Below are 24,058 nucleotides of genomic sequence, written 5' to 3'. Positions count from 1 at the left end.
AAGAGTTGTATGAGCCCCTAATAAAATGATTTTTTTAAAAAGGAGATCACACACACACACACAAGCCCTCTTGAGTAGTTATTCATTAGACATGAACACTGGTCAGGGTCATTATAAAAGGAGGGAAAGTGAAATGGAAACTGAATTAAATAATTTGGGACACAGATGTTAGTTTCAAATAAAACAAAAATACATTTCCTTTGACACATTTAAAATTTGTTCTAGTTTTAATATTTTCTGCTTTCTTTTCAATTGAAGTTTTTCTGTTTCATTTTGTTATTGTTATTGGCTTTTTTGTTGTAATTTTTGCATGTTTTTCTATCTATGAAATCTAGGACACGTAAATCTATAGAGACAGCAGCTGGATTAATGGTCTCTTGGGGGCTTGGCATGGGAGGTTGGTGGGGAAACGGGGAGCTAATAACAATGAGTACAAGAAAAAAGAAAATGTTCTGAAATTGATTATGGTGATGATTGTACAACCCTTCTTAATATGACTGAACTATTGAATTGTATGATATGTGAATTTAATGCCAATAAACTATTAAAAACCCTATTATGCTCAATTCTATATGCATAGCACCAAATGAAGAGAACTAGAATTCTTCTAAATCTTAATTTCTAACTTCTACTGCATCATAGTCCTGTCCCACTCTGTTAAACACTGAGGTACCATAGACAGAGGAAACAGAAATACAAGCACACATAATCAAGGTGAGGAAGGCCCAGACATCAAAACGGAAGGGTAGTTAAGCAACCTGTCTGACAGCACACGTATGCTGTTAAACAGGGTGCCAGGTTCCACTGTTTCTTTAGCAACTCTTCCTATGTCTAATAGAGCTAAAGAAAAGGTCTTAATAACTTTTCTGTAAACAGGACCATGCTTCAGCCAAGCATTCACAAAATTCAGCTTATTTGCATTATCTATGCTATTGGAATATGTGTCCTAGTATTATGAACCCTTAGAATTATGAATTTCTATTAGATTAAATTATCTGATGACCAATTATCATATATAATACTTTAAAGGTTAGAAGTATCTTTCTGGAGAAAAAGATAATAATACCTCTAAATCTTACACACACACACATATATAGACAAATATATATAGACACACATATATACATGCACACATATATAGATGCACTGTGATCTAAGACTAAGAATTTAAATAGGTATAAGAAGCGATGAAAGTCAGAGATTACTGTTACCTATCAAGGACTAAGTCAACTAAGAGAATTTTGAAAGGAATTTTAGGCATTATAGAAATTACTGTTTTTTTTTAAGGGTTAACAAAGACATTCAAGGTAAATGAATTCCCAAAAGTAAACATACATATCATTTACTAATGCTAAGGCATTTTCATATTGCATTCAATTTTTTAAAAATAGACATTAGCCAGAATTTAATTATTTATCAAAATCTAGTCATGAGTATTCTATAGCATATGATTTATCATTATCAATCATCACATTAGCAAGGTAACTTTCAAGTCAGCAGCATATTACTCTCTGAATAGATATGTGGAAGTCATACTACATCTAATCTTCTAAAATTTAGTATAATACCTTTATCAAAATATTCGTTAGAACTAATCTAAGTCATAAAATATGGGTTCTAAATTCCCACTGGAAATGGCACCGCAACCAGGGGATTCACAAAAACACAAACCCACAAAGAAACTCAGTGCACTATCCACTGAGCCAGATGCAATGACCTCCTGGGTGGAAAAGCAATGATGCAGTGGGTGCTAGACACGGTCTACTTATTTTTGTAAAATTCAGAACCTCCATCTCCAATTCACTTCTCTTTCTCCTCCTTCATTTCCAACCTCCTCTATGTTCTATAACTTTAAAGAAAACTTTAGAACTCACTGCCATCAGAGTCCATTTCTATACACAGCAACCTTATAGGACAGAGTAGAACTGCCCTGTGGGTTTCCAAGACAGTAACTCTTTTTATTTTTTGACTGTAACTCTTTACAAGAGTAGAAAGCTTCATCTTTCACCCATTACTATATCTTGATAACTGCTCAGTCCCTTTAAGAACTGTTTTTACTACAGAGGCTTTTGATCTGTAGTCCACCAAATACTAATCAAGAATCATCAAAAATTCAGGATGAGATATTTTATATCTATAGCAAGCCAAATATGAAAGATTATAAAAATCAGGTCACATATAATTTTAGTTTGTTGTCAGAAAAAAACATTATTAATAAGATTGCATGTTAAAGTCACAAAATCTTGTCACTACCCAAATAACAATTTATTCAAAATAAGATATCCAGTGTTTGAATTTTTAATTCACAACTTTGCCTTATGTAAATATATAATAAAGTCCTAAAATACTGTAACTATGTGGCAGTTACATAATCTGTTGTCAGTTTGAGACTCAAGAGTGAAGGGGTGGAGTTTAGCAGGTCAATCAGGTTGCAGCTTGATGACCTCAGTTGGAGGCGCTAAGGAGATAAATAGCTCTCTGGAGGGGGGACACATGCTTACTCCCTGTGAGACATGCTTGCTGACAAGACACATGGAGCTATGCTAGAGCCCAGGAGCTGAAGGAGTCATGTGGAGAACCCTGCTAGTGCTGAGATGCCTCTACCACCCCTGGATCCACAAGACTTCCCACCCACTGGCCTGTGATCTTCCTGCATTCAGCGTCATTGCATGTGTTTTGTGAGTCTGAAGAGGAATTTATAGATTGGTATCAGACGTATGGGCTAATATCAGATTTACAGATTTGATCTGAACTGGGCTGGGATGTTTTCTCAATATTCGATTGCTCCTGTATATGAAGCTCTTTTTTATACATGTATGAGTGTCTATCAATTTGTTTCTCTAGTCTACCCTGACTAACACAAACTATGAAACAGTTTACCTAGCAAGTTTCAATTTTAACATACTTCCCACCACTCAAAGAAATCTTATTCTGAAAAATAAGGTATTCTTAGCATTGCACTAGATATCTAGTAACAGAGAATTAGTTAAATAAGGCATGTTACATATAAAAATCATACAGCCATTGAAATGATTCAATCAAATAGCATTTCTGATTTAAAAGGTGATTTAATATAGAAAAATGGAAGTACCATACTAGAAAATGTGATCCCATGTTGCATATCTAGAAAAATATCAAAATCTACCATAGTGAACTTTGAGATTACAAGTGATTTTTCTCATTTATCTGCAATAAACAAATCATATTAAAATAATGAGCAGTCATGTTTTTAAAAACAGTGAAAAACATCATTGCTATAAGGAGAACTTCAATCAAAGATTTTTGAGGAGGGATGGATTGAATTTAACTGTGTGTAAAGTTTTGCTCAACTCAGAGGCTAAAGTGATTTGCTACATTTCTTTGTGGTTAAATCAAGATATTAGGAGAATGTTTAAGTTGTGTGAGAATTATCCTTAGGAACATTATGGATACATTGACATGATGGTAATCTGCTAGTGACAAGGGATGCCCACTGAATTTTTGAAAACAAAAATTTGACACTTTTCAGTTCTCATTCCATGTCACTTGCACTGACACTGTTGCTGCACATCACTGGGTCTATTCCAAGTCACAGTGACTCTGAAAGTGTCCCAGAATGTTTCCCAGGCTGCAATCTTGATGGGCGTAGACAGGCAAGTGTTTTCTTCCCCGGAACAGTAGCAGGATACAAGCTCTGACCTCTCTGTTAGCCACTGTGCTCCAGGGACTCTTGCATTAAGATTTGACTGTACTTTCAAGAACAAAATCAAAGGCATGTAATCTCCTGGTCCTCAGAGTTAGCCCAGGTACACCATACACCCTATTTCTAGAGTTGGGGTTTTTCCCTATAAGGAAAACAAAGGCAATCTTTCTAGAAAAGTTGCCACACCAAGTACACGTTTTTAGTAAAGAAGGCACAATAGCCTCATGCATTTGATTCTCTGTTTTTGTATCCTTTTCTAAATTGAGAGAAGCAAAGACAGAAAATAGAAGCTTCTCTGAGAATGTCACAGTATGTGGACAAGAACCTTAGAGATCATTTAGCCTAACCCCCTAACGTTATAAATATGAAAATTCAGTTGGTAAGTGACAAGTTGACCTGGAACGAAGTGCCCTGATCCCAAGGCCAGGCCCCCTTTCTATGAAAACGCATCAGAAGATCAGAGTCTACGTCTGAAATTAACTGTGAGCCCACAGCGTTACTGAGAAGAGCAACGACAGTATGCATACGCACCTTGCATCTGGTAGCTGTATGGTGCCTGCCCAGGTTGAGGCGTTCCAAAGCTTGTGCCATAGCTCAGAAATCCTGTCTGTCCCGGGGACTGAGGCTGTGACAATCCACCTTCAGTCTTGATGCCTGCCCACAATGCACCTAAATCAGTTAGTGATAGCTTATCTGTCTGTTCGTTTTCAAAAGCTGGTAAATATACAAAACATAATATTCACCCATCACTGTTTAGTATCAAATGAGTCCTACTAACAGCTTAATAGCAAATACTATGAATGATGACTTCCATTTAAAATTGTATTCTTATTTCAGATCTGAATATGGGGTTCTTTATTGTTGTTTTAGTGAATTCAACTTTCTGTACAACATAAATCTGTTGATAGTGTGTGTGTATTTCTTTTTGCTGTTTTGCAAGAGTTAAAAACTATCTCGTTTATAGTCAGAGACATGACCATAATTGAATCCTAGGTACACTATCCCTAAAGTTGCTATGCCACTTACTGTCAAAATAAAAATCCTATTACCTAAAATGTGGCTAATGAGAACAGGGATTGGGAATGTCCAGTCCTCAGGCTATATCTCAAAGAAAGAAAGAAAGAAAGAAAGAAAGGAAATATCAGCGCCGTTTTGTCAATTCTGAGTCACAGCAGGCTTCTAAGGCCTCCTAAACCATCAGTACCAGCTGACATTGCACATCGCATGCCTCCCCAAAGAGAAGCAGTTCTAGCCATGAAATTGGGGGGTGAGTTAACGGAATATTTGACCAAATACAGCAGGCTAATTTTTAAACTGCTAATTTTGGATAGCCCACAAATGACATTATAAATATCCAAATGGCCCTTGGTAGAAAACAGGTTCCCCAACCCTGAACTAGCACATTTTCCATGTTTTACTCTTTGCATGATACAAAGTTGATCTCAGTACAACTCCTTTTGAAGTCAGAGGAAACAATAGTGGGCACAGCACAAAGCAATCGGGTAATATCCTTCTCCTGAATATCTAGAGCCTCTCAGGAAAAAAGGAGGAAGTTGGACAACTCTTCTTAATATCAGTGAAGTATTGAATTGTATAATGGTGAATGCAATGCCAATAAAACTGTTCAAAAAAGAAAAAAGATTTTTAAAAGCCTTTAACAAAGAAAGAAAAAGAAAATAAGGAGGAAGCAGACCACTACAGAACTTGAATATGATAAGACGCCAGAATGATGTACACATTTATAAAGTGATTTCTAAATCTATAAATAAGTGAGATTGACCAAGATTTCTTTGGTTCTCTCTTCTAGTTTTGGACATTATTCAAATATACTGGGCTTTAAATGTAGCCTGAGGCATGTTTTGCTTTTATCATATGGTAATAAAAAAAGCAATGCACTTGTGGACCTAAACTATTTCCCAGAGCCCCAGGCTGATGCCCTAACTTCAGGACGAGGTTTGGCAGCAGCACTGCACAGGGCTCAGCCTGGCTCCTAATTCAAGACCGTCATGGAAGCTTACAACTGCCCTCAGCTCCCACAGAAAAGCGGGAGGAACTTTCCTGCCAAGGGAATCCACATTTTTGAATAATTTTACTTTGCACTTAAGAGACGTGATATCTTTAGGATCTAAAATACACAGTAGTCTTACTGTTCATTTCCATTTTAGGGGAATTGCATCAGGAGAATGCTGTTAGGTAACTTTCCTAAGGCAGCAGAGGAATCCGACTCTTGGCTGAGGGAGCTGACTCGAATCCTGGAGTATCTCTGAAGAACCTCATCGTGACCTTTCCACTTACGACCCGCGCCTCCAAAAGAAAGAAATCAAACAAACCCATGCTATCCACCACACAGGCTATGCCAGACCCATGAAGACCAGGCCCAGAGATGGTCCCCGGGGAGACACCTGTCCACAACACATGGTTCGATGACTCTAGAAAGAAACTCCCTTTCTCTCTATGCTGTCACCTGTGGAAAGATGCCCTCCTCCTCTCGGCATTTGAGGGTTTAATGGTCCTCTTCTAACCTTGCTCTGCACCTTGTCGTGGCCTGGCTGTTAGAGGTAGGCACCTTTGTGACAAGAACTGTCAAAGGAAATGTGGTAGGCAATTTTAGCTGCGTTTCTCGCCATTGTGTCTCCCCACAAGACGGCAAACTCATGATGATGGTAACCTCCAAGCTGCTGCAGCAAACAAGAGTGTGGGCTGTTCTTCTTTCTTCCTTCTCGATTATTCCCACGATAAGCAAGTATTGTTATCTTTTCTTACATAACAGAATGCACAAGTTCTTGACGAAAGACTTAATTTTAAGACGTGGACCCTGACTATCAGCATGTACACTACGTGACTAGGCACACTTCCTTCATGAACCAGAGGTGGGAGAGAAGGCGCCAACGTGTTATGATCGACCATGAGCCAAGACACAGAGAAACCTGATGAGAAGAACTGGGAGCATTCTCCTCATACTCAAGCACTAACGAAGGAAGAAGAGAGGTGACCAGAGAAGTGCCAAGGACTGAGAATCACTCTCCCTCGGAGATTTATAACCACGGGCGGCCCTGAGACCAAAGTCTTTCACACTGTGCTTTCCTCTACTTAACCGATCTTTATCTCTCACATCAAACCTCATCCTCATGACCAGTTAGCACCCTATTCCCGGGCCCTCTGCTCACCTCACCCTCTGGGAGAACTCTTTCAAACAGCCAAATGGAGGGTGGGAGTGGATGGGGGTGGGTAGGCATTCCTTTATGGTTTAGAACTGGCAGAGTTCCTACCCCACCACCCAGGAAATGGGAGACCCAGGGTCTATCACACCATGGTGATGGATTGGGTAAGGGACAAGAAGACCAAAGAGAATGTATGTACTTGAAAGACCAGCCAGGAATAAAAACGATAATCTTCCTATGGAAGCCTGGGCTAAGTCTGGAGCACGCCAGTATGTTTGTACTGGAAATTCACTTACATTTTAAATAATTATAAAATATTTTGAGAATAAGAGTTGGGAATACCTTGACTCATAACGGAAACAGTGTTATTCAGTTCAAATCATAGACCCTTAACCTTGTTTTGGCTCAGGATTATTTTAAAAGCAACATTTATAGAGAGACAAATTTAATTTCTATGTAATATTATGAAAAAACTTGAATAGGTTACACAAATGAAAGATTATTCTACAGTCAATTTAAGACTGTTTCCAGTGGCTGATTTAGCTAGATGGCATTCAATTCTGATAGTTTTGTAAAATAAAATTTTAAAATTTGAAGTCATGCCCAATTTAGAGTTTACTTACTCTTCATATGATTCAGAAACATAGATGTGATCAATTTGATTTGGATCAAAAAATGAACAATGTAAAAGAATGAACTAATTACATTTGAACGTATTAATAAAATGCTTGAAAAGGAACAATTCTTTCAATATGTGACAGACAAGAATATTACCAAAAAAATAATATTCTCAACAGCATAATTAAACTCATTGCAAAAACACTTTTTCAAAAAGCACAAAATTATTCAAAGAATTAAAAGATGCCAAAGCTAATGTTGTGACAATCTTCTTCTTAGTGACTCTAGCTATAGTTGTGATTTTATTAATTAACAAGAAACTACAAGTATTGTTCAGAAAATAAGCCAGGTTTTAGGAGATGTTTGCTGTGTACATATTATGAACAGTCTGAACTGGTAAAGCTGCTTTTTCGTAGCAGGGTATTTATTCCATCAGTCCTCTCCTCTAAATCTCCATGCATTTTTCTTGATCACCAGTTTCATTTTTTCTTAATATGCCAATAGTTCCTATTTTACTACATAGTTCAATTTATTTAAAAGTGGAGGGGCAGATCGAAATTCAGCTGACGAAAAGGTGCTTTGAGATTCTCCACTTTTCGATTAGCTGTTGAGATTTGCTAAGTTTACTTTTAATTTATAGGTATTGACCCAGTAACAATCGAGTCCTCTTGTACCAAGAGAAAGATAATCTCCAGGTGGGAAGGAACACATGGAGACCTAAGCTTCAAATGCTTCCTGATTTGCCTCTAAAGGCTGCCCAGGAGGCGAATATATAGATCACTTTTCCTAATGGTTGATAATGTGGAAATTTGATAAGAATGCCACACTCAAGCTAAGAGCAAGAGTTTGTTGAATCCTGCTTGTCCTCCTCTAATCGTGGGGGCGAGGCATCTGATACACAGGAAATGGATCTTTACCCCAAAAGACTTCATTCACAGAAGTTTTATCGCAAATATGTGCAAAAATATTTAGGATTCCAGAGCCAAGGGCTCAAATGGCAAATGAAGAGTTGGGATACAAATGGAGAAAAAGGAAAAGCAAAGGGCCGTATAAGCCACGCAATCTAGTTGCCTCCTCTGACCTCGAGATTATTGGCAAGCAGTTCCCACGGTGCTCATTAGAAAGGATCGGATGAAGAATTTAGACATAAAAGATGGCCATGCTCTCTAAAGTGGCCCCCGAGGAGACAATGGATAAGCATCTTGCCTGAGAAACTTTAAAAAATGCATGTATGCCCACTAGACAATGCCACGCATACTAGGTTACTCACCATAGGAGGAAATTCCATACGGCTGCCCCGGCTGTGGATACGTGGCATACGCTGTTGCTTGCTGCATTCCTGTGGTAAACTGTGTTTGCCCATATGCAGCCATAGTTTGTGAGGAAGGGGTGGGGAGAATATGTGGGTATTGTCTGCTATTTGTCAGAAATGACAGAAAATAGAGAGCCCATGCATTAGATGGAAACATGCAAGGTAACCGATATCAAAAATTCCAGTTACAGACTTTGTCCGCATTTAAAACTTTCAAACATCAAACTACCGGAATATTCAGTGTCACTACTAGAGGATATGCAACATAATTGTCATTAAAACATGTAAGTCTCTGAAACGCACTGTCGTTTTAAATTAAGCTACAATATGTGGGCATGACTTGAAATAAGGGGCAAGAATGGTACTAAAAGGTGATGGTGGACTAAGAGAAAATACATCTTACTTGGAAGGATAAATCTGTGGTGGGGAGTATTGGTGAGTTGGTCTTGGACTGAAGCTACTGCTCCCAATTGCTGTTAAAAAAAAAAAAAGTACAAAATTAAAGCAACATACCAAATATGCATAAAGCTTTCCTAATATAAGTTAAAGTTTATACTTTGATCATATTTTACCTTTCCGATCTGCAGAAATGGCAAATTTATATAGTTCAGCTTCATAGGATTTGAATGTTAAGCTATTTTTATTTCTTACTTTAAATCAATGCTTAGCAAAGTGTTTAGTTATCTGTCAGCATGCTGGGATGGTTTTTACGGTGGCAGGACTGGAGGAGGGACGTCAGAGTTCTGACTGTGTTTGGAAACTCAAGCTGAGGAGGGAGGCAGGGAATGGAATCGCAGGGTTGGGCAGGAACTCCAAAGGTCATGTGGCCCATTGTCTGTCCTCAAGGGAACACACACACACCAAAAGCTGTGTTTATTTCCCAGAAACATGGTCTACTCTTCTCTCAGGTGAGGAAAAATTGGGACAGATCCTCATTTGCCTGCATGGATGTAGCAACTTTCTTTTTTTTTTAACGAATAATGCACTCCGAGGAGTATCTTAAATTTCTCATGTTTCAAGCCAAGCCTGTTTTTTCTTGTGTTGATCTGGGGTTCCCTTTTGCCTTTCAGTTATATATGTTCCACTTGAATTTGGGTTTGTTTTTAAGGAGTCTTTGGGCAGAATTTAATTTCCGTCTAATCACATAGACTTGATTCTACATTTGCAGAGATGCACAAACCTCCCAGCAAATGCTCTTTGATCCTCATTTTGAACGAACACAGCAAAAGAACCCTTTTTAACATTAAACCTCCCAACAGTTCTCAGCTTCTTTCACTGTGAAGAAAGGCAATGGGAATTTTCAACGATATGTACACGGACACACACATTTATATTTACACTTTAAAAAAATTTTATTGCCCTTTTGCTCGCCCTCTCCCTAATCTTTAACTGACTAAAAGCCATATTCTCTAGCTATAATGATCTTAGATGTAATAACTATATTTTCACCTTGTACCAAAAAAACCTGTCTTTGAAGGCTTTACCATTTCTTAATTGCATTACAACCCTCTCCTAGGTGCCATCCACTCCACAGTTCAATATTTCTCAGGAAGTCACATCACTCCCTGCAGGCTCTTCAAGTGCGCCTTTCCACTGGGGGGCTGGGGACACAGTGGTAGCACGAGATTGAAACCTGAAAATCTACGAAGCATTCTTTCCTTTTAAAACAAGCGCATCCAACACATGGGCACACAAAGAGATTTGTATTAGCACTGCTCTTACAAGCTGCCAGAAAACTCCACATCTGGTTGCCAGTTTGGCAAGGACACAGTTTGTACTTAAAAGAGGTCAGGCTAACCCAGCTGGTCTCCCTCTGTCAGTTGGCACACATGAAGTCCTTACCCTGTTCCAAGCCACGTGCTGCAAGGTACTGCGGATGGAAATAGGTAAAGACAAGTTGTGTCTCTTACCCACGGGGAAGTTCACACGCAAACACCAGTCAAGGGCTTTGTGGAAGGAACCTGGTTGGCGTAATGGACTATAAGGTGGGTTGCCAACCACAGGTCTGCAGTTTGCAGCCACCAGCAGCTCCCAGCCCTGGGAGAAAGAGGAGACGTTCTACTCCCTTAGAGATTGACACTCTCAGGAACCCACAGGGGCAGGGCTAGCCCATCTTGTAAGGTGTGATGGGTCAGAACTGACTAAATGGTAGGTAGAGTGAGATATGGGAGGACAGGATTTTAATGAGATTAGGTGGAGTACAAGGCAACCATTTGCCCAGATCATGTGTGGCTTTAACCTCTTCGATCTCCATTTTTAAAGCCTTAAGAGAAGACAACAATAAACTAAACTTATGCAGCAAGTTATTCACACAGCAGTATCTTATTCCAGAACAATGATCGTCGGTTGGGCTTCTGTTGTTTGTTTGTTTGTTTTTCATGATAGCAACAAAAAACATATCCCCTATGGATGGAAGTTGTTATCTCTTTTCTAGCTCCAAGGCTATGTTTGTCAAATTATGATTTTCAAACCTTGACCTATAAAAAATTCTTAATACTTATTACCTTTTAAAAAAAAATAGAAGTGATCGGAATTGTTACACAGAGGAAAGATGTGTTCTGTGAGGCTTTTAGATTACAAGCACTGTGTGTGTGTGTGTGTGTGTGTGTGTGTGTGTGTGTGTGAATGGGCGATCGTGCACAAGTGCTCAAGGACAGAGATGTGAGAGGCTGCAGAGTATGATAATTAAGAGCACAGGTTCTGGAAACCGGGTTTAGCTTCAGCCTACATTCAAATCCCAATGTTTCCATGTGATTCAGTCTCTGGGGATTCTCCTGTAAACTGGCAGAGATGAGAGGGCCGGCATGTCAGAGAATTGTTATAAAGATTAAATGAGATGATTGGCCCACTATTGTTGCCCTCAAAGTTGTACTTCTTCCTGTCTTTTTAATTCTTCTCAACTGACAGCAACTCCATTGTCCAGAGAAACCCCTAAAGGTAGGATTCTTTGCTCTCAATTCTTACATAAAGAAATCAGAGCTGGTTGACTATAAGGAACAAATCCAAGACACACATGGGCAAGATGACATTTGAACCCCAGTCTGCCTCTTTCTGTAGTGACATATTGCACCTCCTGGCCATCCATCTAAGCAGAAACTGTAAAATCCGCTCATTCCCCCCATTTCATGACCATCAAGTCATCTCCTCATTCCTCTTCTAGAAAATGTCCATTTCTTTTCCTGCCCAGACTGGTTCAAATCCTCATGTCCTCTCTCCTGGGCTACTATACCTTATAGGTCCTGTGTTGAGTTCTGCTATGTCCACCCAGGGCCCTCCAATCCTCAGTACTGCCACCATGGTGAGCTTTCTGAAATGACAAACCTCATCACATCCATTCTCCAGCTTGAAATCTTTTGACTGCTCACATTATCCCTGGGACGATTCCAAATTCCTTGGCGTGGCATACAAAGAGATTACCGTTTCAGTTCCCTCCCGAGTTCAGTATCATCTAGCTCCCTGGACTTCAGGATTGCCCAAACATGCCATGTCTTTCCATGTCTGTGTCCGCTTGTTCCCACAAGAGCCTTCTTCCTTATAATGCCTGACACTTACTTCTCCACGGGGACCACTTTAGGATAACGGCTTGCCTCTGTGCATGTTTTTAGAAGGTGGTAAATATCAGGAATGTAGCACTGATCATATCGATTACAGTTAGTGCCTAGATGTGAGTGTCCTTTGCTAACCTCGGGCTGCTGAGACCACGGACCTCGTCATTCGATTTGGTTTCCTCAGCCCCTGATAGGACACCCAGGCAATAATCAGTAGACATTAGTGGTTTAGTGAGAATGGAAGATTTAAATCCTACGCAAAATAGATTTTTAAAACCCACAATGATATCAATGGTGGTCAAAGTATTATAATCATTTTGTAAATACACATAGTCAATTTGATTGAGCTCTTAGTCAATATTTGTTGCTATTGTTAGGTGTCACCAACCTGGCTCTGACTCCTAGTGGCCTTGGGTAAAACAGAACAAAACACCGCATCACCCTCACAATGGTTATGCTTGTGTCCACGGTTGCAGTCACTGAATCAATCTACTCCTCGAGGGGCTTCCTCTTGCTTGCTGAGCCTCTCTTTGACCAAGAACATGTACATCTCTAGAAACTGGTTCTTCCTGATAACATGTCCAAAATATGTGAGGCGAAGCTTCACCAATCTTGCTTCTAAGGAGATCCTGGCTCTATTTCTTCCAAGACAGGTTCATTTGTTCTTCTTGCACTTCATGGTATATTTAATATTCTTTGCCAATCCCATCGTTCAAATGCATCAATTCTTCTTTGGTCTTCCTTAATCATTGTCCAGCTTATACGTGTAACTAAGGATTCATAATATTGTCAGAGTGTCTGGCTGTTTTGTACCATGTGCTTCTAAAGTTACTGAATATTGAGAATGTTTTCTCTAAATCCAATCCCTGCAAAGTCTGTGGGGCCCAAAGTTAAGAAACTGTTCTCTCGCCTCTCAAATACATTCACCCTAAATATTCTAAATATCATTTGACTTTTAAAATGTTAATCGGGGATTCACATTAATTTAAATTTCATGGGAACAGAATAATAAAACAAAGGACTCCAGATCATCTATCAAGGTCAAAAAGTGGTCATCTTTCCATTAGCCATAGAGAATAAAGTCCATATCAACCAAGCCACAGGGCCTTGGGAACATACAGACAAGTAATACCTCCCTGTCTTTGTTGTGTAGCGCCTGATTGGTGCAGGTGCTAGTAGTTAACACACCTGGATGGCTATTCACTGAAAGGTAAATAATTAGAATCTATCCAGAGAAACCTCTGAAAAAATACCCAGATATATATATATATATATATTGTTCGACTTTTCACATACAATAAGTTAAAGAAGAACCCCCGAGTAGGGAGAGAAAGAAGACCCTAAGGAAAATAATATTCACAAGCTTAACAATCTGTGGGAAGGGAAAAAGAGACTTTAAGATAAACATGGTCTCAATTCATTCTTTTACCAAACTCCCATCTCATTTATGTCAACACTATTCGCTCAGATGAACGGATCAAATCTAGAAGTAAGTGGAATTTTTTATTCTCCTCTTTTCCTTATACCCCATATATTCTTATGGTAAGTCCAGTCAGATCTCACTTAAAGACATATCCCTAATCTGGCAGTTTCTCACTTCTGGTTTTTCTGTGCTTTAGTCCAATCACCATCACTGCAGAGACCATGAGAATGTACCTCTGTTCTCCCAGGACGGAAGTGTAATTGGACAGTCCCAACTGCCAAACTTGCAACCCATCGACATAAATGTGACAAGGTCACAATTCTCAGGGGCTGTTCCTAGCCAGTGACCCTGTGGTTGTCAGGGATCCTTGGGCAGCAGGCTTCCAGTGAGCATAGACGTTCCCTGGAGGACTTCTCGATGACCTGGGTGTCATGTCTTCAGACTGGGTCAAGGTCTAGGACATCTCCATCTAACCTAGCTTTCCTTCCCTCTCTTTCATCTACTCCTCTCGCCTAAAAAAGGACATATACACTTAGGGGCTATTTCAAGAGAGAATCTCCCTCCGTGTAATCCAAACCAAACAGAAACTCATAGACTCTTTTGTTCTATTCTGTGATCAGCTTCGAATTTCTTCTTAACACTTGTCGTTGCCTATTTACATACCCTAACACTTGTTTTGATGTTGCCATAAAGTTGGTCCTGACTTATGGAAACTTCCTGTGAAGCACTCAATGCCATGTTGCCCAGAAGTTGTGCCATCTTCACTGTACCATTGATAGGGCTTCGCTGGCTAATTTTCAGAAGTAGACAGCCAGGATGTATTCTTTGTTCCCCCCACCCACCCCTCCCTCTATCTGTTTTAGCCTGGAAGCTCTAATGAACCCTCTCCACCCTAGGGGACCCTGCTGGAATCTGAAATACTGTTGGACACGCTTCCAGTGCCATAGCAACATACAAACCACCACAGGAGGACAAACTGAGGGATAGGTGGTAGACACCAACACTGAGCACTTGCCTGTGTTATCACCTGTCTTTCCTGTAAGAAGGATGGCCCCATGAGGGCAGGGGCCTTTTCTACCTTTCACTGCTGTATTTGTGACTGTGTAAGACATTGGCCAGCACATAGTAGGTACCCAACAAATAATTGCCAAATGAATTAATAAGACTCTAAAAGCTGTTGCTTTAGTTATACTTTTTAAAAGAAATAAACCATATTTATCATTCAAGGTTGTTGTTTTGTTTCTTTTCCTTTTCTTCCAGACGAGATTATATCTTTAATTTTTCAAATACTACCAATTATTAGCTTTAAATGAGCAACAACATCCATGGCTAATTTAAAAACAAATTTATAAGAAACTAAGACATATCTGAAAAGGCAGAGGTAATGGCAGGGTATCTTGCAATCTCTAAAAACGCTTTCTCTTCAACCCCTATTTTTATTAACTTTCAATCACTAAAATTCTGCTTTTCGATGGCAAGTAATAAAAGAGCAGAAGCTGCCTCTATTTTAAAAACATGGTAAACAACACTGGCACATTCAATCTAGTCACGTGCTTTGGAAAACCACTCCCTCTCCTCCAGGTGCTCACACCAACACACATGGGAAAGAATGAACCTACCACTTTGTTAATAATTTTTAATTTTTGGGTCGCTTGAAGGGCAGAGGTGAAGACAGCTATAACCACCGACAGAGTGGCTCCATTTCTACTTTTATCCTTGCTGTCTATTTCCTCAAGGCACCAACAATAGTCATAATGGAGACTTTTAAGTGCATATGATTTCTTAAGGAATAGGCTGGTGACAGCAGAGGTTTGTGGAATGAGGATTATTTTTGCAATGTCAGATGAATCTTGGCTAATAGCAGTGAATATCAGGAAGATACTTACCTACGTTTCATTGGTTCTGCAAAGGCATTTGACTGTTTGGATCACAACACATAATAAGCATTGTCACGAAGAACGGGAATTTGAGAACACTTAACTGTGCTCGTATGGGACCTGTACACAGACCAAAAGGTAATTGCCTACACAGGACAAGAGAACATGGCCTGGTTTAAAATGAGGAAATTAATTATGTGTCAGGCTTGGATCCCTCTAGCATGATCTATTTAATCTGTGTTTTTTAAGCCTCCCCGAGTTTGTTGAGTGAACAATTTGAGAAACTGGACTATAATATAAAAAGAAGATTGTGGAGTTAGGACGGGCTTAAGACTCACGCACAACTTCCAGCGTGTAGCTGGCCCCACCGTGCTTCCTGATAGCAAACAGGACTTCAAGCATTTCTGGGTGATTCTCGACCCATTTGTTAAAAATGTAAAAGAGAGTCTTAAGAATTCTCACCTCCGTGGTGCTCTCTATGCCTCCTGCTCCTTTATCTAACCCCCAGGCCCTTTCTGGGAACCTTTCTTTGGTGTCTTAAGCCCACACAATTAATTCAAGTGAGACAAAATTGCCTATAGATCCAGCCTCTCCCATAACTGTATCTCCACTTTCAACTAAGTCCTTCTCAAAACTCAGTCATCCACATTTGTTTCCCCCCACCCCAAGAAAGGCTGTTCATTCTCTCACATTCTAGATACCCCCAAATTAGGAAAACATTCTCTTCCTCACACAATTGCGCCTTCCACACTGTTTTTGTTTTGCTTTCCCACACAGCCTGTCCTTTCCTGGGGATCTTTAACCCATCTGCAGCACACTGCCTTGTATTTTTCATGACCTTCAGCACTTAGTACTCTCTCCTGACAAATCCATGCATTACTTTGGGTTATGCAGATAACACTTCTCCTTGTGACTCAACTCTAGATATCTGCTTCAACCATCAAGCTCATGGTCACATCTTAGGACATTTTTACTCATTTCATTCTTGTTCCGTAAATGTAGACCAAATGATATTGGCCAATGTATGTATTCATCAAGTGATTATTCACGGAACCGCTCCTATTCATCAACACTATGGCAGCCGTGGGGGCTATAACTCTGATCAAGGAAAACAGATTATTGTTCTTGCCGCAAAGCAGAAAAACATTTTTAAATGTTTAAGTAGTGATGAGGAAGGAATGACAACAATGCAAAGCTCTAACGACAGAAACGTGTAGCTTGGATGTACTGGGTTTCACGGTTAAGGAAGGAACATCCTTTCTTTCCGGAATGTCATTCAGCCTTCTTTCACATCATCTCTACCTACATCAAGGCCCACGGGACTTGTGGCATATTCATTCTCTGTTTGGAGCCTCCGGCTTCACTTCCTTCTCTGCTCGTCCTCCGTACATGAAAAGATGATTGTAAACCATTCTCTTACTGATACCTTCGTATCTTTTCCCACAATATTCGCCAATGTCCTATTTCTTCAATCCTGAATGCAGCTATCTGCCCTTTATCCTGGGGCTGCTGAGCCCTTGTCAAGAAAAAGTGCTCGCCATACAGCAGACAGACAGTCCGCGTGGACTTCCCACTGTCTCTGTCCATCCCTTCATCTCACTGCATGCCTCTCAACGGTCTCCTAGCAACCCACTTCACGCCTGCTCCAGCTCAGTCATCTTTAACTCCTCAAACTTGTATTTCTGAGTCATGTCAGAGAAATATGGCTACGGCCATTCCTTCATGGGGTCTTTAATTAACCTAGCCAATTTTCTTAGTGCATAATTTGTACTAGATCCCTTTGGGGGGGGGCGGGGGCGGTATTTGGAGCTACAGAGGTACACAAAACCAGGCCAAAATGTCTTCCCTTGCCGAGTTTCCCTTTTGGTGGGGGTGAGGCACAAAGAACAGACAGAATGTGCAAAGAAATCACTTCGTCTGCTCAGCGTTCTAGTCGCTTTTGGTTTAGCCTGGGCCACCATGGTTTAGTGGCTGAAAACAGTAAGGAGGTTGGGGCCACACTGAGAAAGGTGGCCAGGGTGGGCATCCCCTGGAGAAGGGGAGGTCTGAGAAGAGACTTGAAGGCCGTAAGGGAGTCGGGCAGCTGAGCGGGCAAGAATGTGTCCAGCAGAGTGCCTGCCAAGGTCCCCGCTCGGGAGCACGGCTGGCATGTTGGCGGAGTCGCAGGAAGCGAGGGAGATCAGGAATAAAGTGAGAGCGGTCATGTGGCTTTCAGGCTCTCGTTGGGATGTAGCTTTTACCCTTAGCCTCATGGGAAGTTTTGAACAGAAGAAGCCAACAGGAATTCCCTCAATGCATTGCCACCCTCTCCACTTGAAATATATCTGTTGCTTTCCATACTTTTTCCGGAGGGTTTAGTAGAAAAAGGACCCCTTCCCTCAGCTCATCTGCCTCTGCTTTGGATGTCTGCCATTGCTGCTCTACCAGGGACTTCCACGAATCAGCCAGTCTCTGACTTATCAACACCCTTAACCTCTGCTTCGATAAAGTTCGCGTCCACAACCTATAATCATCCTAGCCTTTTAAATGCCATTTCTCAACCCCGCCTCTCTCTAAAGCATTTGCACATTTTCTCTACCTATTTTCATGATTTATGAGTTTGAAAGCCACCCCCTCTCTCTGTCCCCACTTCCGCCACTTAATCATTAAATCCTCCATTTATTAAATAAACTTGATGAGCATATCTTATCCACTGGGAACTATGTTGGAAATACAAAACTGAGGTCTTTGGTCCACTGGGGACAGAAGCAAAGCTCCTTGTCCTCTGAAATGGCTCTAGCGTGTTGACAAGGGTCTCCCAAGAGCAAAATTCATAGACACTCTTCATTTCCTTATTTTTTCTTTGAACATAATTGGAGACTTGCAGAAAAGTTGCAAGAACCATTAAAATTTTTTTTTCAGACATCCTTCACCTCATGTCAAACTTTTATCAACCCCCCCAAAGCCCAAACTCACTGCCATCTAGTCGGTTCTCCCTGAGAGAGACTGGCTGGGACAGAGTAGAAGTGTCCCGTGGGGTTCTGAGACTGTAAACCTTCCCGCAGAAGCAACCCCTTCAGCAGAGCTGCTGGTGGCTTCAAACTGCTCCTCTTGGGGGTAGAATCCAACACATAATGTATTATACCACCAGGGCTTCTAACATTTGACTACATTCCTTTTTTGTTTTCCATTTTACTTCATAAACACTTCTGGAATCCATTGTTTCCATGCCCATGATCATCCCAATACTTCAGGTCTTCCATATCTCTTGTCCAAATGAACCCAGAAACCTGCTCTCAGCATTTCCGCTTACAACCCCTCCGACCCACCTCACCACCACCATCACAATGTTTCTATATTATAAACTTGATCATGCAACTCTTTGTTTGATGCTTCCCTATTGCATGCAGAAGAAAATCCAAACCCCACGCAGGGCATACACATCTCTTTAGATTCTAGCCCACCTCCCTCTCCAGCACCTTTTTCACTGCTCAGACTATACACACACACGGGATGATGAAAAATTAGCAGTTCCTCCAAGTCCTTTCTGCCTGTGTGCTCTCCTACATGATGCCCCACCTATCCAGTACCCCCCTCTCTTTATTCATTTGTTAAGCTTGTATCCAGGCCTTGCCCCAGAAAGTCTTCCCTGACTCTCCTGGTCTCATTGAATTACTTCCTGGGTGTTGTTTCTGGTGGTCCCTGTGCTTCCCACTGGCATTATCAAAGTGAACCATTATAATGGTTTGGTCAATTGTTCAGCTGGGAAATTCTCATACATCTAAGAATTCCTAACAGTACTAAGCATATTGCACAGCATCGGTCAAATTTTAATAAGTGTTTTATATAAGTAATACATATAAAATTTCTTGTGATTTCCTTGTCTCTCTACCTGGTATCATTATGATGAAAGTCATGCATTTGTGCATGATTTCATATCTTGTGCATCATTTTATATCTACTAATAGGTCCAGTTAGTTGTGGTGTTTATGAAATAAATGATCCTGAGGACTAGATTAAATTGATCTCAAACTTGGGAAAATATAGCAATTCCATTTAAGAGCTTTGCTAAATGTGACAAGTCATATAAAAAGGGTTAAAACTTTTAAGAATTCTTTCTAGCAGAAATAATTGATAATTAAAATAGCCAAAGCTGGGTAATTTGGCAAAAAAAAAAAAAGAACCATATCATTGTAGTTTTGTTTTTTTAATTATAACTGTCATCTTAGTATTGCTTTATTTTCAGTCACTTCATTATCACTGATGTGAAAGATGGAGATTTGGTTTGTTGGAAGCCAACTTTATTAATGTCAGAAAGGACTTAAGGACTTACTATTCTGGTTCACAGAATGGTAACTTTCATTTAGCTTTATAGTTGAACATAACCCTTATTGAAGAAGATGGCTTGAATGGGTTGGACACATCTGTGCCAGTAAGAGGGAACTGGGTGGGAAGAACCATCAACACAATAAAGACAATTCAATAGAAAGAATAGTTAGAATTAAACTTCTAACCTATTTCGGATATAGGTAACCAACATTTTCCAATAACACAGAATAAAAACAGCAGAGTTGCCAATATGTGACTCTAAGCAAAACTCTGAAGTCAAACTCACTAGATTCACACGACTCTGACGCATAATCACCCTATAGGACACAGAACTGCCCCGTTGGGTTTCCAAGGCCTTAAATCTTTACGAGAACAGACAGCTACATTACATATCGTTTGATAAGCAGTATTAGGGCAAACATAGAGAAGAATGTGCGATTAGCACAGGACAGTCTATTGCTTCCTCCTCCATGATTGCTGTGAGTCAGAACCAGCTCAACGGCAGCCAGCAACACCTATCTATGTGTCTACACACATACACACGTAGCTGAATATAGATAAGCTAGAGTGTAGCATACTTGATAATAATGTCAAAATCTAGTATTTCTTCCTTACCTGAACCTGAGAAATTGTCTAAAGACCCGTCTGCTGTTGTTGAAGCTATTTCGCTGCTGCTCATTGGCTCTGTTTTAACTATAAAAATAAATAACATACATCATATATCCATTTGATATTTACTTGTAAAGGCATAGTCAAGAAAATATAACATGCAAAATAGTGACAAAAATCATTTAGAAGATAATCTCCTATTTGAATATAAATCAGATTAAAATTACTGGTAGATTATTACTTTTAATTCTAAGATGCTATCCACCCACTCCACTCAAGTAAAGCATCTGTTAGAAGAATTTTTTTTCAAATTAAAGTAAATAAATTGTTACCTTACATATTTACTAAATTGTTCCTCTCTTAAAATATAAACAACATGACTAAAAAATAATTTCCTAAAAGCTGTTAAGAAGGTTTCTTTTATTTGACCAATCAGAGCTAGAAGAGTAGAACAAAAGGACTCAAAGAAGTAATATGGAAGTGTCTTCCCAGGGCAGGTTTTCATGACGTTCAAGGGCAGGCGTGCGTGTACAGACATAGACACCTAGAGAGGAAGAGAGCTATGTGTTCTCATTATCCACCATAGTTGATAAACAGAGTACTCAATTTAGTAAGAGTCATACCTATCAATTTGTCAACATTTTAAGGATAATTAGTACCAAAAATACACTCAGTGAAAATCAAGCAGAAAATTTCCACTACAAACAACATCAGTCCCAGGAAGTTTGCAGAATATTTCCGAGATCTTTGGTCAAGTCCCTGTGGAATGTGAAACAATAGTAACAGTAGGTTTATGGCCATTTCTCCTAAACAAACAACTCTCCTGAAAGCTCCACCTCCGTATCACTGCACTACAACAAAGTGGAAAAGCCAAACCACCCCAGAACATTGTGATCATTTAAAAAAACTTTGTGTTTTTTTAAATTACTTGATTGGGTGCTCGTACAATTCTCATCACAATCCATCCATCCATCCATTGTGTCCAGCACATATGTACATTCGCTGCCCTCATCATTCTCAAAACATTTGCCCTCCACCTCTGCCCTTAATATCAATTGCTCGTTTTCCCCCTCCCTCCCCAGCCTCCCTCCCTCATGACCCCTTCATAATTCACAACTTATTATAGTTTTGTCATAAGTCACACTGTCCGACGTCTCTCCCCGCCCTCTTCTCTGCTGTCCCTCCCCCCCGGGAGGAGGCAATACCTAGTTTCTTGTAATCGGTTCCCTCTTGCTGTTTAAGTGAAAAAAAATACATTTCTCTCCCCGCGCCAGAAAAAAATAGTGCTCAGATGACATCTTTGGAATTTGTCAAACCTATATTGGTGAAGGTTTTCATCTTTATTCATTTTTAAAATATTCAGTAATCTCTTAAAAGTCATTTGAAAACCAACAGGGCGCCGTCTGCAGTGAAGACTCCAGCAACAGACTGCTCGCGAAGGCCCCTCCCACGAAGGCCCCTCCCACGAAGGCCCCTCCCACGTACTGCAAGAAAAGGGTGAAGGAGAAAATGCAGGCGTTTCTTATTTCAGCATTGCCGGTTTCTTACAAACACTTGGTGAAGGGCAAATTCTCCTTGCATCTCCTGGGCCTTGTAATATTTGATTAATATACTGAATATCTTTAAAAATAAGCATTATTAACACACATATATTATCACCAAAAAGTAATTAGTTCAATTATTTCCTTACAAGGCTGTATAAAAAAACGAAAAAGAAAAAGGAACAGTAAATCTGATGGAAATCATTCTGCTTGGTCATTTTAATGTGGACCAAACGACGGTGGAACTGAAGTTTCCCTTTTGGGCCAGTTGTTTTGGGTTAACAATCTTAGCTGATGCTAATACATTCTGACCCAAGCCTGCATTTCCCTTTGCCTCTATGCCACCAGGCACCCTGATGATCTCTCTCTCTGCCCTGACCATTGAGGGCATAGTTTTGGGAAAGCAGGTAGTCCACTGCTGGTGCTTAGTTCTGAAGTTTCCTGTTCAGCCATCCACATCATAGCCCACCTCCCTGTAAAAGAACTAAGATATAAAGCATAGAGACAGAAAGTAAATTAGAGGTTACCAGGGGCTGTGGAAGGTCTGCAATCGGGAGTGATTGCTTAATGGGCACAGAGTTTCTAGGGAGGCCGCTGGAAAAGGTCTAGGAGTAGGTGGTAGAAGCATTGCATATGAATACAATAAACGTGACTGCAGTGGATGCTTAAAACTGGTTAAAGTGACAAATGTTATGTTACATGTATTTTGTTGTGGCTAGTGACTGTCAAGTGGATTTGTCAACTCATGGCACCCCCATGTATGGAGTAGGACACAGGACACCTCCATGTGAAGGTTTGAACAGTAAACCTTTCAGTTAATACTCTAACGTTAACCCATTTGCCCCCCACCCCAGAATAAAAGGAATACACCCACAAAACACACACATACACTCATATCAAAAGGGAAAAACAAAACTACCAATCAGAAAAAAGAAACCATAATTTGCCCTGTACCAATTAAGTAATATTTCCATTTTACTTTATACTAGACAGACCACCATGGGGATTCTGAACTTAGAATCAAGCATAACACAGTGAGCAAAAGACTAGAATTAGGCTCAATACGCTATGTAAAATGTCTGTTATGTGTCAGATTCTTTGTATGGGATTAATCCTGTACACAACTCTACAAACAGACTTCAGAACACAGCCCAGAAACTCTTCTAATTGGATATATCATCTGCTTGCTTCTCATGCAAAACTTGATACTCAGAGGGGTTAGGAAATGAATCAATGTCTCAAAGCAAGTGACAGAACTAGGATTTACGTGTGGGTGTTTATAACTCTAAGGGTTCCTGGGTTGGTACATATGGCTAGCACACTCAGCTATAAATCGAAAGGTTAGAATCCACCCAGATGCACCGAGGAAAAAAGACCTGGCGATCTGCTTCTTAAAAAGTAGCCATTGAATGCCTTAGGGAACGTAGTTCTACTCTGACATCCATAGGGTGGCCCTAACGAAGAGTTGTCCAGAAGGCAAATGATTTGGTTATGACTCTAGGGTCCACGAGCAAGCGCTGGAGACATGGCAAGCAGTGGCACTTTCTACAGCCAAGCAAAGCAGAGCCCCTGTAGAGCTCCTGCCTTCCTAGAGCTGCAGTGGGTTACACATTTTGCTACTAACCCAAAGGTCAGTGGTTCAGACCCACCAGTCGCTCTGCAGGGGAAAATTCAGACTGTACGCTTCCATAAAACTTTAAAGTCTCAGAAACCCAAAGGGGCAGTTTTACTCTTGTCCTCTAGGATTGCTGTAGGTGGGAATCAACTTGATGGCACTGGGCTTTCCAAGAGCAAGAGAGTCAAGCCTAAGGCGCTCGCTCGGTCATCTCAACTATGTGCTTCGCCAGGAGGTGGCCGGGAGAACAGAGAAGAAATTCCTCCGCTGTACAGGATGTTAGCCCGGTTTGATTCCACAGTCTCTGCCAAACCTAAGGTCTCATGTGGGCTCCGCAGAGTGGGCAATAAGGTTACTTCACAAG

General features: G+C 40.4%; 1 protein-coding gene across 1 annotated transcript in view; it reads right to left on the bottom strand.

Annotated features, from left to right (window-relative positions):
- Nucleotides 1–24,058, bottom strand: part of EYA1 (EYA transcriptional coactivator and phosphatase 1) — a 170,871-nt gene that overhangs the window by 116,699 nt on the left and 30,114 nt on the right. Inside the window, exons 4-7 of the mRNA XM_045285819.1 lie at nucleotides 20,545–20,622; nucleotides 9,177–9,246; nucleotides 8,732–8,877; nucleotides 4,214–4,351 (exon numbers count right to left, since the gene is read on the bottom strand). Of these exons, the coding sequence (XP_045141754.1) occupies nucleotides 4,214–4,351; nucleotides 8,732–8,877; nucleotides 9,177–9,246; nucleotides 20,545–20,622 (432 nt within the window). The remainder of the gene's footprint in view (nucleotides 1–4,213; nucleotides 4,352–8,731; nucleotides 8,878–9,176; nucleotides 9,247–20,544; nucleotides 20,623–24,058) is intronic.

The sequence above is a fragment of the Echinops telfairi genome, unplaced genomic scaffold, assembly GCF_000313985.2.
Source record: "Echinops telfairi isolate 266 unplaced genomic scaffold, ASM31398v2 ScPeMD7_1;HRSCAF=3_0, whole genome shotgun sequence".
Taxonomy (NCBI): Eukaryota; Metazoa; Chordata; class Mammalia; order Afrosoricida; family Tenrecidae; genus Echinops; species Echinops telfairi.
Note: the sequence above shows the minus strand (reverse complement) of the source record. Positions and strands in the feature narration are given on the sequence as shown.